The sequence below is a fragment of the Amblyomma mixtum genome, chromosome 2 (genome assembly GCF_055824585.1).
Source record: "Amblyomma mixtum isolate Tamu chromosome 2, ASM5582458v1, whole genome shotgun sequence".
In the NCBI taxonomy this organism is placed as follows: domain Eukaryota; kingdom Metazoa; phylum Arthropoda; class Arachnida; order Ixodida; family Ixodidae; genus Amblyomma; species Amblyomma mixtum.
The window spans coordinates 108,306,983-108,322,269 of NC_143013.1; the positions used below are offsets into that span (position 1 = coordinate 108,306,983).

General features: G+C 52.5%; 1 protein-coding gene across 4 annotated transcripts in view; it reads right to left on the minus strand.

Moving 5' to 3' along the window:
• Positions 1 to 95: 95 nt before the first annotated feature.
• wts (serine/threonine-protein kinase warts) overlaps positions 96 to 15,287 on the minus strand; it is a 95,580-nt gene continuing 80,388 nt past the window's right edge. For 3 of the 4 annotated variants that reach the window (XM_089572364.1, XM_089572365.1, XM_089572367.1), the window contains 6 exons: positions 13,825 to 15,149; positions 11,412 to 11,714; positions 9,194 to 9,614; positions 8,318 to 8,491; positions 6,529 to 6,635; positions 96 to 4,863 (listed from right to left, as the gene is read on the minus strand). In XM_089572364.1, coding sequence (XP_089428490.1) covers positions 4,405 to 4,863; positions 6,529 to 6,635; positions 8,318 to 8,491; positions 9,194 to 9,614; positions 11,412 to 11,714; positions 13,825 to 15,149 — 2,789 coding nt within the window. In that variant the 3' untranslated portion in view covers positions 96 to 4,404. The remainder of the gene's footprint in view (positions 4,864 to 6,528; positions 6,636 to 8,317; positions 8,492 to 9,193; positions 9,615 to 11,411; positions 11,715 to 13,824; positions 15,150 to 15,287) is intronic. The other variant, XM_089572366.1, reaches the window with a different exon arrangement.

The following is a 15,287-nucleotide window of genomic DNA, read 5'->3' on the forward strand; positions in this document are numbered from 1 at the left end:
TCCCTTTGAAGCAGGGCAACATCTACGCACCGTCACTACCAGTAAGGAATAGTCCTAGCTCCTACCTAGCATACAAAGGTTCCCCCCACCCCCTCCCCCCCCCCCCCCCCCCAAATGAATCCCTATTTCACCAGGAGAGCAAAACTAAGACCTCGTTACAGCTTGCGCACACTTCCAGCTTGCTTCTATTACAGTAACTTCGTGCATTCTGACAGAAGAGCACTACGAAACAGCGGAAAATGTCAAATGTCTTTTGCTGCAAAACAAATGTCAACAGAGCCAAAGTGTCTAACTACATTGTGATGAAAGGTTGGACGAAACTGCCCTCAGAGTCCCTTTGAAGCAGGGCAACATCTACGCACCGTCACTACCAGTAAGGAATAGTCCTAGCTCCTACCTAGCATACAAAGGTTCCCCCCCCCTTCCCCCCCCCCCCCAAATGAATCCCTATTTCACCAGGAGAGCAAAACTAAGACCTCGTTACAGCTTGCGCACACTTCCAGCTTGCTTCTATTACAGTAACTTCGTGCATTCTGACAGAAGAGCACTACGAAACAGCGGAAAATGTCGAAGATGCAGAAACTGCACCTGCTCCTGCCCACAGCTGCTTTCAGCTGCAATGTGAACAGGTCACTCGGTAGAGACAGAAGAAAAAAGCTGGCAGCACTGTCTGCATGCTAACATGCACAAACTTGAATCCTCACTGCACAAACAAAGGCAGGAGGGAGGTTAACAACTATTTCATCCTTTTTCCCCTCAAAAGGCACTGCCTACACTACGTCACGCAAGGCACTGCGTCACACTTTGTGTGACGCCTGTGCCTTACGACCTTTGTGTGACGCAAGGCACAGGTCCACACGCAGGACATCCTGTGTGTGCATCCCTCAAGTCGCTTTCTCGCACCAGGGGAAACTGAACTCACAAGGATTGTCGCACAGCCTATGGAAAGGGCATTTTGGTGAAAAGGCTCAAGGAGTGGCTCACGCAGGCACTGCTGGAGAGAATCATGCCACCGGGTGGCCATCACGCAACTTGCAACAACTGCCAGCATTACGAGCTGAACTGGGCTCTTCTTTCCTGTACAGCGTATGCGTCAATAAATGAGTGGGAAAAGAGAACCAAGTCCAATAAGGCTCATAAAAATTGAGTTTCCTGAGCAGGCAACGATGCAGATAAGGCACAGTCTACACTGATTTCAAATGAAAACCTTTACAGTGTGCCACTCCCTAAGATTCCTCCAAGGCCACGCATGCAGCAAAACCTTAAAAACAGAGTTTATCATGATATTCTGGAGTAATTGCTTAGCACAAACAAACGGAATAAGTTGGAGCTAGTCTAGACAAGCGTTTGTCTTGTTTCTCTATAACTGTCCCATTTTTAGTGCTAACATCTTCGAATGATCAAGGCCATATAGCCCAACTCCATGCTCAAAGAGGGTTATCAATACTTGTCCAGGCAATCTCCTTCATCAACTGTTTGCAGCAACAGAAAAATAATCGTCTCAAATTCTGGTTTCTCGATGACTTACTACCCTGGTGCTAAATGTGACACCTGACAATTCCCTGCAGCCTAATTTACGACAGGCATTTCATCTGTCAGAGTGAGAAAAAACACTATGGCAGCAAAGCACTAACTTTTCCCTAATGAAAGGCACTATTTAAGGTAACTGGATGAACCTAGTCAGCTTTCAAGCCGCAATTACTCTTCAAGCTTAAGCCTCGCTTGTTAGAACCAACCGAAGTCTTCTTCACTAGAAATTGCAACTTCGCAGATCACTAAGCTCAGAATAAAATTAGGAAACTGTTTCGGCCACCGCTTTGAACACTGTGAGTACAAAGATGTTAGGGTCATGCAACAAGGTTTGCCATTAGAAATGGCATATAACAGTTGTACACGAAGGCACATGATGATGAAGGCACATGAACGAACAAGTCTTGCAACAATACAGGAATAGAAACAAGCCTAGAAAGGCACGCCTACTGAACCTGCCTTTAACACACTTTTTCAAAGTTGCGTACTAGTGCAGAAGTTGAACTGTTGCAAGAATTGTAAACCCCCCTCCCAAAAAAAATATTATTTGCCCGCACCTCATAACAGTTAAACCTCGATTCAATGAAGTCCGTGAAATCAGCAGTTTACTTCATAATACTGAAATTTGCAACACCAAAATTCATCTCCTTGCATGCTAAGAAACCGCCAAAAACACGCTGCAGGTAACTCACAGGAAAAGGCTTTATTTTCGATTAAATTGCTCCTTTACTTCTCCCCTTTCTTCACCAGCTGCAAGGCTACGAAGGCAGCAAGGTATGAGCATACGCCAAAGTCTACTTCGTAATAACATTGAGGCTAAAAATACACGGTGTTCAATGGACGCGAAGTTATGAAAACTGGAATAATTCGTTACATCGAGGATTTCGTTACGCTGAAGTTCGTTGCATCGAGGTTTAACTGTACAACTACGTACGCAAGCTACCGCGGTGCGCTAGTTGCGCGGTTCTCACCACACCAATTCTGCGGAAACGGCATCCAGAAGACCGCGCCTCACGCTCTACCCCTTTCGCCATCAAAGAGAGCAACGAGATAAAGGTGGAACGAAAGGTGGAACACACCAAAACCAAACGTACTCGGCAAATTACAGAGAGGAAGAGAGAAACGCACGGAAGACACGGCCGGAAAAAGAGGCAGGAACTGACAGGTGTAAAGAGAGAGAGGAGAACAGGCACTCACAGACTTCTCCAAAAATCCTTGCAGATCAAATAAATAACACAGAGGGCATGAACTCCTCAAGAGGAGAGGTAGCTGGTGGAAGCTATTATACAAGAGGTAATAATAATAATAATAATATAATAATAATAATAGCATTATAGAACAACAAGCAACAATGGCGCTGGCGGCCAGCGAGCGGCACGTCCTTCTCTCCTGCCTTTTTGTGTTGTCCACCGCCGCTGGACGCACGCGCGCGCGCGCCGGGATAAAAAAAAAAACGTGTCCTCCCGCCACGCCACGTGCAGGTGACGGCTTTCCTCGCCGCGAACCGCCTCGGTACGTATCACAGTCCAGCAACACATCTCCCGGCACCACGGCAGGCCGCCTTCCCCTCGAGACAGGTCAGACAGACGGGGGAGGGCGGAGAAGGGAGGATGGGTGACGGCAGGAGGGCATGTACACCTTCTCGCGAAATTGGAACACAGTTTTCTTTTTTCTTCTTTTTCTCCTAGTAAAGGACCGGGACTTGGCTTCGCTTTGTCGCCAAAGCAAGAGAAAAAAAAACACACACACACGGAGTAGTGAAGCAACTGTGCCACGGTGAATGGCACGGTGCAGTCAGTACGACGGGCTCCTCAGATCCAGGCGGACTGTCGGCAATGGGAGCACAGCCTCTCTGAGAGTTGGTCTTGAAGAAAAGTCGTCTCACTTTTTTCTTCTTCTTCTTTTGTTCTTGGTGCCAACAACAGGCAAAGAAAGTGGCATGTGCCGGCATATCAACTATTTTTGCACACGTTTTTGATTGTGCAGCGCTGGCAACACCACGCAATGCTGGCATTGCCCTCGTTGAAGACAACTGCTGCTTGGGGCACGTCGATCTTCTGACGGCTTCAGCGGAAGACGTGGCAGGAAATGACGGCCATCGGGAAGTGAGTTCTCACATGCCACAACTTGAGGTACAGCACAGCCGCTTGTCCCACGAAGACAAAGTTGAATGCGGGCCCCAGAAGACCGAGAACGATGACAGCCTCGGCATTCCCAGCCACAACCCAATGGGCATTGAAAGTTCCCTGGACGTCCCACGGACGTTCAGGATGTCCGCAGGACGTCCAAGAGAGGTTCAGTGCCCATTGGGAAGGCATGCGAGCAGCAAATGCATAGACCCAAACTGCTGCCAGACACAAAGGCCAATGCTTTCAGCAGATACAAGTGATGGATAATTCACTGCTCTCAGCGGGCACATTTCCGGATGCGTAGCTCAGCTTCTCAAGCTCTTGAGCCTTCACGGCGATTGCTAGGCCCCAGCAGACACTGCAGATGCACACTAGGCAGGGATAGTAGGCCTGGAGTGTTTGCCAACTGTGCTTGCAAGAGACAAGACCCTCTGCATGCTCCAGTTTCTGCCATGGACCAGCAGTGCTTATGGTGAGGCAAACAGTGGCAGCCCCGGTCTCAGAAGGGCTGCTTTTCAGATATAGGCCTGCAGTGATGACCAACCATGCACAAGGGGAGACCAGTGCTCCTTCCCAGAGGAACCAGCTTCAGGCATGGCCAGTTTGCTGCGGCTCCCACATCCAGCTGCGGCCGTCAACCTCTCGGACGACACCACTCAGAGAGGGCCACCAATAGATGCACATCGGGGCTTCCGACAACTGTGCTCCCGACCAGAACGCTCATCAGGAAAAAGCAGGGCCATGGTCACACGTAAACTGGCGACCCCTGTCCATCGAGACCGTCCTCGTTGCTCTGCGACCCCGTGACCCCCAGGGCGGCTCCTGTACCAGCCCGAACCGGGTACGCCTGCCCGCCGTCGTCGAAAAACCTCCGGAAAGTGAACTCGAAGAATGCGTGCTCCGGATGCCGTCCGTTGGGCTCCGGGGCGGTGGGGGGAGGCTTGTCGAGCGCAGTGTCGTCCACGGAATCAAAGTTGGACGTGTCGGCCGGGTAGCGGATGTTGGGAATGTAAGGGGCCGGCTTGTTGCGCAGGCCGCCCTCAAAGTCGATGGAGGCGAAGAAGGGGTGCGCCTTGATCTCGTCGGCACCATTCCGGCCCAGCCGCTGTTCGGCCCCGCAGCAGAGCCGCAGGATCAAGTCCGTGCTCTCAGGCGACAGCTGGGCCTGCTTGGGAATCTGCAGGGTCGTCTCCCAGTGGAGCACCTGCATGACGAGCAGGCACAGCCTGTGAGTAAGGACTGCCACAGCTCTAATCTGCTCACTAACTCTGCAAGGGGCTACAGTTTTTCTTAAAGGCTCCCACTAACTCTACAAAGGGCTACAGTTATTGTAAAGCCTCCCACTAACTCTACGAGGGGCTACAGTTACTGTAAAGGCTCCCACTAACTCTACAAGGGGCTACAGTTACTGTAAAGGCTCCCACTAACTCTACAAGGGGCTACAGTTACTGTAAAGGCTCCCACTAACTCTACAAGGGGCTACAGTTACTGTAAAGGCTCCCACTAACTCTACAAGGGGCTACAGTTATTGTAAAGGCTCCCACTAACTCTACAAGGGGCTACAGTTACTGTAAAGGCTCCCACTAACTCTACAAGGGGCTACAGTTACTGTAAAGGCTCCCACTAACTCTACAAGGGGCTACAGTTACTGTAAAGGCTCCCACTAACTCTACAAGGGGCTACAGTTATTGTAAAGGCTCCCACTAACTCTACAAGGGGCTACAGTTATTGTAAAGGCTCCCACTAACTCTACAAGGGGCTACAGTTATTGTAAAGGCTCCCACTAACTCTACAAGGGGCTACAGTTACTGTAAAGGCTCCCACTAACTCTACAAGGGGCTACAGTTATTGTAAAGGCTCCCACTAACTCTACAAGGGGCTACAGTTATTGTAAAGGCTCCCACTAACTCTACAAGGGGCTACAGTTACTGTAAAGGCTCCCACTAACTCTACAAGGGGCTACAGTTATTGTAAAGGCTCCCACTAACTCTACAAGGGGCTACAGTTATTGTAAAGGCTCCCACTAACTCTACAAGGGGCTACAGTTACTGTAAAGGCTCCCACTAACTCTACAAGGGGCTACAGTTACTGTAAAGGCTCCCACTAACTCTACAAGGGGCTACAGTTACTGTAAAGGCTCCCACTAACTCTAGAAGGGGCTGCAGTTATTGTAAAGCCTCCCACTAACTCTACAAGGGGCTACACTTGATGCAGAGGTTCCCAGAGTTGCGCGCAGATCCGCCATATTGCTCTCCCAAGCATCCAAATTACGAGGGAAAGCCGTAACTCTTGAATTCAAGAGGCGGACTTGGTGCAGTGGTTAGAGCGAGCGCAGGCTCAATCCGCTTGATTCTGGCTGCCGAAATTTTTATTTTAGGCAAACTACTGCTGCACTGAATGTCGCAGCTTGCTAGTAATGCGTCGGCTGTACTGAGGTCTACCTGAATGAGTTACGAACACAGCACTCGCCATGTAGTGGATGGGTGGCACCATCTGTTGTAAACGCCACAAATCACTAATGCTTTCTTTTTAACAATTAGCGAACACTTGTGTAAAATTACGTATTACTGATAAGAAAACTGCAAGGCACGAGAAGACGTAGGTGTAAGAATGGACTCTCAGCAATGGTCTGGTGCTAAACGACGCAAGTTGGCTTCGCCGCAATGCACGGATGCTTTTCAACCACATGATCGCGTTTAGCCAATAGAAGAGCAAGCGGCGCAGGGAAAACAAACACAAAACTCTTGGAATCTATACAGTAACTCAACAAGGGGCATGACAAGCCTATACACATCATTGCCTTCCCAGCCACTAGGCTTCACCAACAAGTGAGCTACTTCTCCGAGCACATGCAGCGCCAGATCATTACCTTGTACTGCGTTTCACTGGGCGTGTTGGCCAGGAAAGGTGGCTGGCCAACCAGCATCTCGTACAGGATCACGCCAACACTCCACCAGTCACACGACTGTCCATAACCTGCAAGTGAAACGATGGGCGTCACGTGGAGCGGACTCACTGGCCAATCTAGGGTCACATTTCTCTAAATGTGAACCTGCAGTCTTTGGTGCCTGCAGTGACCCTGTAGACTTTGTAGCATTTCCAGCAGCTAACCCACTCCTTCGTCTTTCTTCGTCTTTCTCGTCTTTCTCGCCTGCTTCAGCTTTGCACAGAAAGGGCGGCGCCACCTACCAGGCCATTCATATTGGTGCACTTCCGGTTTCGCGAGTCCATTTTGCACACAACTGACCACATGCAATGCAGGCGCACTCATGAAGAGAGAGGGATGCTCACGCTGTTAGGTGGCCACCTTTTGAACCCTCCTAACAGATTTCATGCCCACTATGCTTCACCTCAAAAATATAAAAAAAATCTGTCCCAGTTATGACTCAAGCTTACCTGAGAGAGAGAGGGAAGACAGTGAGGGAGAACAGTTCATCTTGCAAGAAGTGTGGATAAACAGCACTACTGCATGATTACAGGAAGCTATATTGCCAGATAGTTATCCTTTGCCACAGCATGCCACGCAAAAGAAAAATGGGAAAGTTGAGAGCAATGACTCCGCAGACCATGTTTAAAACACTAACATACCAGGCATATATCCTTCTTAAAGTGGCAGCTGCATAGCAGCCTTTCTCTGGGATCAGAATCAGCACCCTCTGCATCAGCCTTGACCTTTCCTCAACCAACCCTCAGTGGGGGGTCACAAGCCAGGCTACGGGAACTTATGCTCCGACTGCTCGAAAACATTGCACAAGAAATGAGCATCTGCCAGTTGTGCATTCGGTTCAAAACATTTTCGAATCATACAATCACAAACACTTGCATCATGTCAGCGCTCACGCATTGCCCATTTCAGAAATAAACCCTGCCTGAATGCACAGTGTTCCTTCTGGGATCTGTATATCACCTCCAAGTCAACCCGATGACAACTGCAGATGCATGTAAAGCTTGGAATCCTGGAACCAGAGCAGTTGGCTCAAGTTTCATGGACTGGCCCAATCCTCGTGACGACTTGTTTTCAGTTGGAGGCTATTGCAGGCACCATAGTGACAATAGGCCTGCCCTCAGTGCTATGTAAAGCCTAGCGGCGGCCCTTACAACAAATGATGCCCCAGGACACAACACGACAGTACGGCAGCAGCGCAAGCTACAATGCAAGTAGGGCCATCCCCTTCACACACCCTTGCCACGCCCAACGACAAACCGCCAGTTCTGGACCACCAGTTCCCAAGCACAACACCCTCGATGAGATCCAGCCTGCTTAGCCCTCACGCATCGGTTTCACTGCACTGCAGGCCCCTGGGCACTGAAACTCCCTTGGACGTCCTGTGGACGTTCTGTGGACGTCCATGGGATGTCCAAGAGAGTTCCAGGGCCAACTGGGTACTGGCCCACAAATGCTGCCACGCTTCAATAAGAGAGCATAGTCACTTACGTGCCAATTTTTGCTGCTCAGCATATCAGCAAAGTTTGTTCGATTCAAGCCCTTCATTCTGCACTTCCTTAACATTCAGCCCACCAATTTTCATGCTGTTTTCGATGGCTCACAAACTTCCAGGACATTTCCAAACGTGATAGTCCACACGACCGCACTTAATTCGCCCCAATTCACTCCCTATCACTTCGCAGTTGCACCATGCGTGCAGGTCACCACTCACCGTGCCTCGCCAGCACCTCGGGTGCAATGTAGTTTGGCGTGCCCACCAGCGACTGTGCCAGGCACCGCTGGTGTTCTTTTCTCCGCCGCCTCTCCAGCGGTTTGCTCTTGGAACAATGGCAGTCCTCCGACCAGTTCTTGTCCGGCTCCATCGAGTCCTGGCGCGCATGCTCGCCTGCCACACCAAAAAGCAAGAACCGCCGTGAGCACCACCGCAGGCTATCACACAGCACTGTGGCCAACGCGCGCTGCAAAAAGCCCCTTCCCATCCCAAAACAGGGGCAAGAAACAGAGCTAGCAGTTTCATGTCTTTCCTCGTCGCCATTGAAGTGGTCAGGCCACAGAACACACAGGTTCTGGAGTAATCACCACGAGGTGCTGCATTCAAAGAAAGGCCAATGCCTCCGAAACCAAACAGCTGAGGTTATATTTCAGTTTCTGCACGCAGCTCACGCCCTGTAAAAAAGGTTGATGGGCCCTGACAGATAACCTCGTCATGAGCAAGACTGGAATTCTGAACTGCACTGCACTGGTCTGCACTCGTCTGCAGAATTTTTCCCATTGTACTGCAACCCAAGGTGGCCACAGAGAAGCAGAAAGCTCTTTGCAACTAGGGCCAGTAGTTCTGTGGTCACCCAAACACCACATGCAAGGCATCACAAATAGTATTCATCCAGGACTTCAGTCAACAATAAGGCAACTTCTACATTACAGAATTCACACATTGTCAAATTGAAATGCAAGCAACCTTTCGAGTTTAGACATGCATGCTTAATAACTACTGGGGGCCCCAGACTGATCTTGAGACAAAATGATGTATTCCACACCAGTCAATGCCAACCACAGTAGCAGCACCAGCTAATAGGGCATTGCTCACCGTTCTTCTGGTAGTACTTGGAGTTGTGTGTCCACCGGAAGCCCGTGCAGAGGCCGAAGTCGGTGAGCTTGATGTGGCCGTCGCGGTCGATGAGCACGTTGTCCGGCTTGATGTCGCGGTGGATGAAGCCCAGCTTGTGGACACTCTCCAGGGCCAGCACCAGCTCGGCGATGTAGAAGCGGGCCAGGGGCTCCTCGAAGATGCTGAAGCGGATGAGGAGGGACATGAGGTCCCCCCCGGGGATGTAGTCCATGACGAAGTACAGGTTCTGCTCGTCCTGGAAGGAGTAGTACAGCTTGACGACCCACTCGTTGTCCGCCTCGGCCAGGATGTCCCGCTCGGCCTTGACATGGGCCACCTGGTTGCGCTTGAGCACGTCCTCCTTGCTCAGCGTCTTCATGGCATACAGCTGGCTCGTGTCCTGGAACAAGCAAGGGGGGACAGGGACGGTTCCCGTCACCTCTGCGGCACTTAAAGGCCGATTCACATGACGGTCCGTTCGCCCGCGGCCCGCGCATCCCGTGTTCAAATGCCACTAAAAACTGGCTTGCGATCCCAAGACGTCAAGCGGATGCGACGGACCAAAAGAGCAGACGACGCGCTGAGTGTACCACAGTTGCCATATTATTTTAAAGTGTTTGGCAAGGCTGGTCGAACCGATTTTTCCTCCCGACCCATGACTGTGCGATTGAATGAAAGAAAAACTTTACTGAACTGCAGAGGAAGTCCTGCGAAGCGGGTGTAGCCCTTTGTCCAATTCCACAATGTCCTGGGCTGTCTTGCTAGCCCAGAGCTAGCGCATGCACCTTCGTGGGCCGCCGCTAGTTCCAGTGAGGGCTTGACCAGTCCGCAGGCCAACAGCGCGCCTCTCAATGTGGTGACACATGAACACGTAGTGCGCAGGCCGCGGGTGAACAGACTGTCGTGTGAATCGGCCTTAAGGGACCACCAATTGAAGTTTAGGGACCAAAAATTTTCTGCCCAACTTGTATTCTGGAAGAGGGCTGATACGGGCTGGCTGGTACATGTTGGCAGAAAGGGTGTAAGAGCGCTAAGATGGGACAAAAGGGAATGCGTGCGTCTCATTCCCTCTTGTCCCGTCTTCAGGGTTAATTAGAGAAATATGGGGAGGCCTCTGCCCTGCAGTGGGCCTAGTCAGGCTGATGATGATGGTGATGAGCACTGTTATGTCCTTTCCATCAAAACTTATGTGTCCAAGGCACCCGATTCCATTCTTAATTCAATAAAAAATTGCGTGGACACTTTGGCAACTAAAGTGTTGAAAGGAGAAAGCCGAGGACACTATGCCGTGATGAATTCCGGTGGGTGTTACATCACCCATTCCCGTGGCTATATCAATACCCAAATTGTACATCTTTCGGGATCTTAAGCATTAATTACGCTTAATTACATATTTCTCCATCTAATTTGACACAAATCCGACGTTTTTCCAACCATTCGAACTGAACCGCAGCGGCAGCGTTTTGATGGAGGCAAAATGCAAAAGGCGTCCGTGTGCTGTACGATGTCAGTGCACATTAAAGATCCCCAGGTGGTGGAAATCATTCCGGAGACTTCCACAACAGCACCATTTGCTTGAATATAATGCAAGTATTTTCCCTCATAGCACTTGTACCACATTCGGAACCAAGCTACGAACATAATGTGAATATGGTTCCTCTGCACTTCAAGATACCCACACCAAGCTTCTGAGCAGCGAGGACAATCTGAAATAAGGGAGTAATTACTCCCTTATTACAAATTTACTCCACCTTGGGGGTTTCCCCTAAAAATTTGACCAACACTGTTCCCACTTCGAGTTATTGATCAATTTGCTCTCGCTCTACCATAAGCTTGCCGTCCCGGTTAGCTCAGTTGGTAGAACGACTGCTCCGGTATAGCGGTGGTCCCGGGTTCGAACCCCGGACCAGGACGAATTTTTCTTTAACTACGAAGTTTCTGAGGAAGCTGTGTAGCTTTCTTTTGTAGCCGTATGGCTGCGCTCGGGTGGATGCCAATGAGTAATTTACTCCCTTATTACAAATTTACTCCACCTTGGGGGTTTCCCCTAAACATTTGACAGACGACAATCTGAAAACACATTTTAATCCACTGTCAGCCTCTTTGATACGACGCGGCACTGCGTGTGAGCATATGCAAGTGAACAGTCATGCACCAGCCTTGCCACAGCCGAAGGGAGACAGCCACAGGCTCTCACCTGCTTGCGGACGAGGGCCACCTCCCCGAAGGCTCCGACCCCTATGCGCTTGAGGTGGCTGAACATGGACTTGTCCATCTTGGCACGGCTCCGGCGAATGTAGTTGGACTCCTTCTGGTAGAGCATGTTGCGGATCTGGCGCTGGGCTTCCTCGGAGAGGCCCACCTTGGCCATCTCAGCCTCCAGCTGCTGCCGCCGGTGCTGGCGCTGCTCGTGGCTCTTGAGGATGTTCTCCACGTGCTGCTCCATGAAGAACTTGTACGCCTCCGGCGAGTAGTTGCGCACCTGCGAGGGAGGCCCACGCTGCAAGAGCTCCTCATCCCTGCCCACGACCAGCCAGCTCGCGGTGGCCAATTGCGGCAGTTAAATGAACACCAGGGGTGGTATTCTGCCGGTGTCGCCTTTTGCGACATGTCGCATATGGGCGGGGCCTAAAAAAGTGCTTACAGATGCTCGAAGAAACGGAAAAAGCCGCCAGCACTTTCGTCTGCGGTGCATTCATTCACTCCAAGAAGTGACAATTTACCACTGCTGATCAACTAGCAGCAGTAGTTTCGTATCTTTTATAGCAAGAATATTTGCCATCACATGACGTCTAATGTTCAAAAAAAATTTGCAAATTTAATATAAACTCGCTTTACTTCATTTAAGTCTATAAAACACCGTGAAAAAGCTCCAAATCTATTTTTTCTTTCGATCCGGACGGTTGTGCTAGGTTTCGGCTGCGTTTCGGGCAGTTGCAGACGGTAGCAGTGTAGCTGGAGGTCCCATTAGGCTTGCGCGCTCCAGAATCGAGAGCGTATCTAAAAAACTAGGCTGAATTGCAGCTTAAACTTTATCGTCGAAGCAAGGTAAGTCATAGCGAAAAGTAACAACACCAGTAGTTGCCGGTAAACATGCCGACCGGAATCGCAAGGACTGCTGAATTGGCTGAAGCGGGCGACTCTCGCTTGAAAGGACGTCGCCATGTTTTCACGCCAAGGCCGCAAAAGCCGCAACTGCCGATTGCGTTCGTACGCTAACGGTAGCCCGTCGCCCGCGCGAATCGCTTCAGCGCATTCCGTTGTTCGACTAAGCGTAGTAAATTGGGGCGCCGTCACGATGACGTAGCAGGAAGGCGGGTCCGTGTCGTCACGCCGCCGTCACCGCGGCTCGAGCCAATCAGCGAAGAGCGAATGCGACATGTCGCAAAAGGCGACACCGGGAGAATACCACCCCAGGCTTTCTTCAGCTCCCAGACGCCTTTCAATCCTTCCTTATGTTTTGCATTGCTTGAAGATGCATTCACAATATTTTAACCAGTCATGATCATCACAGCATCATTTTCTAAACGAGAAATGGCTTTCTTCAGAAAACTTGTAGCAGTGCAGTAGCACATGCACCTCACTCAATAAAGCAACGAATACTCACAACTACTGATGCATCAAATAGTTACAGCCAGTACTCCACAAGCTCTCAAAACAGTGAGTACAATGAAACTGAAGCGAACTGCTGCAATACCTGACAGCAAATCGGCACTAAAGGGTGACCTAAGTTGCCTAGCCACACCAACAATCAACGCATAAGACGAATGAGCCATAGAGGGTTGCAGGTGTGGTAGCTGTTGCAATAAAAGAAAAAAGGTGTGGAAAGCTCTAGTATAAGTACTATCGCGCTCAATATGACTTGCAACCCGCGAGCGTGTGGCCGCACGGTTTTCGGAAGCATGGTGGGGCCGACAAGCGGCGTGCCTGAAAACTAAGTGGGAAAGGATTCTGCTGTTCCAGCAGCCAGGCGCATCCCCAGCGTCGTCCGCTCAACGAAATCTGAGCTGGTTGATCCTCACAGGTGCCGGCGCGTCTAGCCTTGCACAGGCGTGACTTCAAATCGCCAAAACCGCTCCAGTCATACTGTGATTGAAGAGCGATTTGGGCCACGGGTTTGTCGGGCATGACAGGTGAAAGCAAAAGGAATGAAACAAAATCAACCATGACATGCGCCTTGCATTCGTCACGCAAGCGCCAGCAATGCGATAAGGCTATGGTACTGCCAAGACCGCAGGGGAGAAGGCTGAGTGGTGGAACAGCAAAATCCTTTCCCTTTAGTTTTCAAGCGCGTCGCTTGTCGACTCCACCATGCTTCCGGTGAGCGCTCCGGCCACGCTGCTCGAGGTTGCAAGTCATATTGAGCGCGATAGTACATCTTCGCACCATATGCTCACTTGCTGCACCTAATGCTAGATGATACCAAGGCACACTAGAACAACACAAAGCACTTGGATGCTTGGGCCTACTTTTGCACAGTAGATGTGCTGAGCTCTTGTCTCACTGTGACTAAATTTCACGACTCTTTTGACACCTTTACATTCTTACATAAAACGTAGCAACAGCTCCACCACGCACACTGGGCACTGAAGCAGAGATGAGGCCCATACCTTGGAGGCGCGCCTCTCTTCCTCCTTCTCCTGGGGCCAGGCCCGGCGGATGGGGATGGGTGACTGGTGCGTTGTCTTGCCCCGGCCCGAGTCGTGCGTCGAGTCCGACTGGGTGGATGGCGACGACGCCGATGTGACCGACACAAATGACACGGGCGACTCGGAGCGAGATGCAGAGCTCGCCGTGTCGGTTGCCACAGGCGATGCCTTGCGCAGCCCCCCGCTGGCACCGAGAGTTGCGCCCACCAGGGCTGACACCTGGGACGAGCAGATGCTCGCCACAGTGGTCACCAGGTCCGAAGTGGCTGACGCCGTCGTTGTGGCCACCGTCCTGCTGCCAAGAAGCGCGGAAGACGTCTTGCCACCCAGAGCCCTCTGCGCTGCCAGCGCCGCCACGGACGACGCATAGCTTGGCGGCTCGGTGGTGGGCACAGTGGTGGGTGGCAGCGGAGGCGGCGGCGGGTCCTGGCGGTGCAGGGCGTACGGAGGCGGCGGGGCCCCGTTGTGCGCCGCATACGGCGGCGGCTGTGGCTGCGGCGGCTGCACGGCGGTGACCGAGGCCACGCCTCCTCCGCCCTGGTTGGGGTAGGGCGGCGGTTCGTGGGGCCTCGACGAGGCGACCGAGAAGGCCGGAGGTGGAGGCGCGAAGTTGTACGGCGCCAGCGGCGCCGTGGGCGCTATGGCCGTCTGCAGGACGGGTTTCTGGACCTGCGTACTCTTCACCGACTGCATGATGACCGGAGACTGGGACTTGGCCTGCCGCGCAGAGAAGGCCTGCAGGGGCCGCGGCGGGGGCGGCGGGACGCCGGACGGAGGCGGCGGCGTGTAGGCCGGCGGAAGGGCGCGCGACTTGGAGCTGCCGGAGGCGACCGAGTACTCGCTGCTGCTGCTGACGGTCGTGTTGGCGGGGCTCTGGCGGCCGCCCGAGCTGGACGAGGCCGCGTAGGACGGCGCCGACGACAGGCTGCCGCTGCACGGGTATGGGGGCGGCGCGGCGCCGCTGGGGTACAGCAGACGGCCGCTGCCCATCATGGGGCCCTTGAGCGGGCCGGCGGAGCCCGACGAGGCGCTGCTGTAGCCGCCCACCGAAGAGGGCGCCCGGGGCGGCTGCTTGAGCAGCGGGTGGTGGGAGTTGCTGGTCAGCTGCGCGGCGGCCACCCCTCGGGGCGGGGGCGGCGGCGGAGGGGGCTCGCTGGGCGGGAAGTCCGGCCGCTGCACGGGGCTGTCGGAGCGCGCCGCCTCGAGCATGGAGCGCTCCCAGAGGGGCACGCCGTCCGCCTGCAGGCTCGCCTTGCGCAGGGCCTTCATGCCGGGCACCGGCTTGCCTGCGCACGCCGCCACCACCGCTGCTCAGCTCGCCTCACGACAGGCACATGACTCTAGCTGAGTAGCCAGTTTCTCAGAGACGCGATTCGCTCCAGACATGGACGACGGCAACGCTGACAACGCGGCGAGTCGTGGCC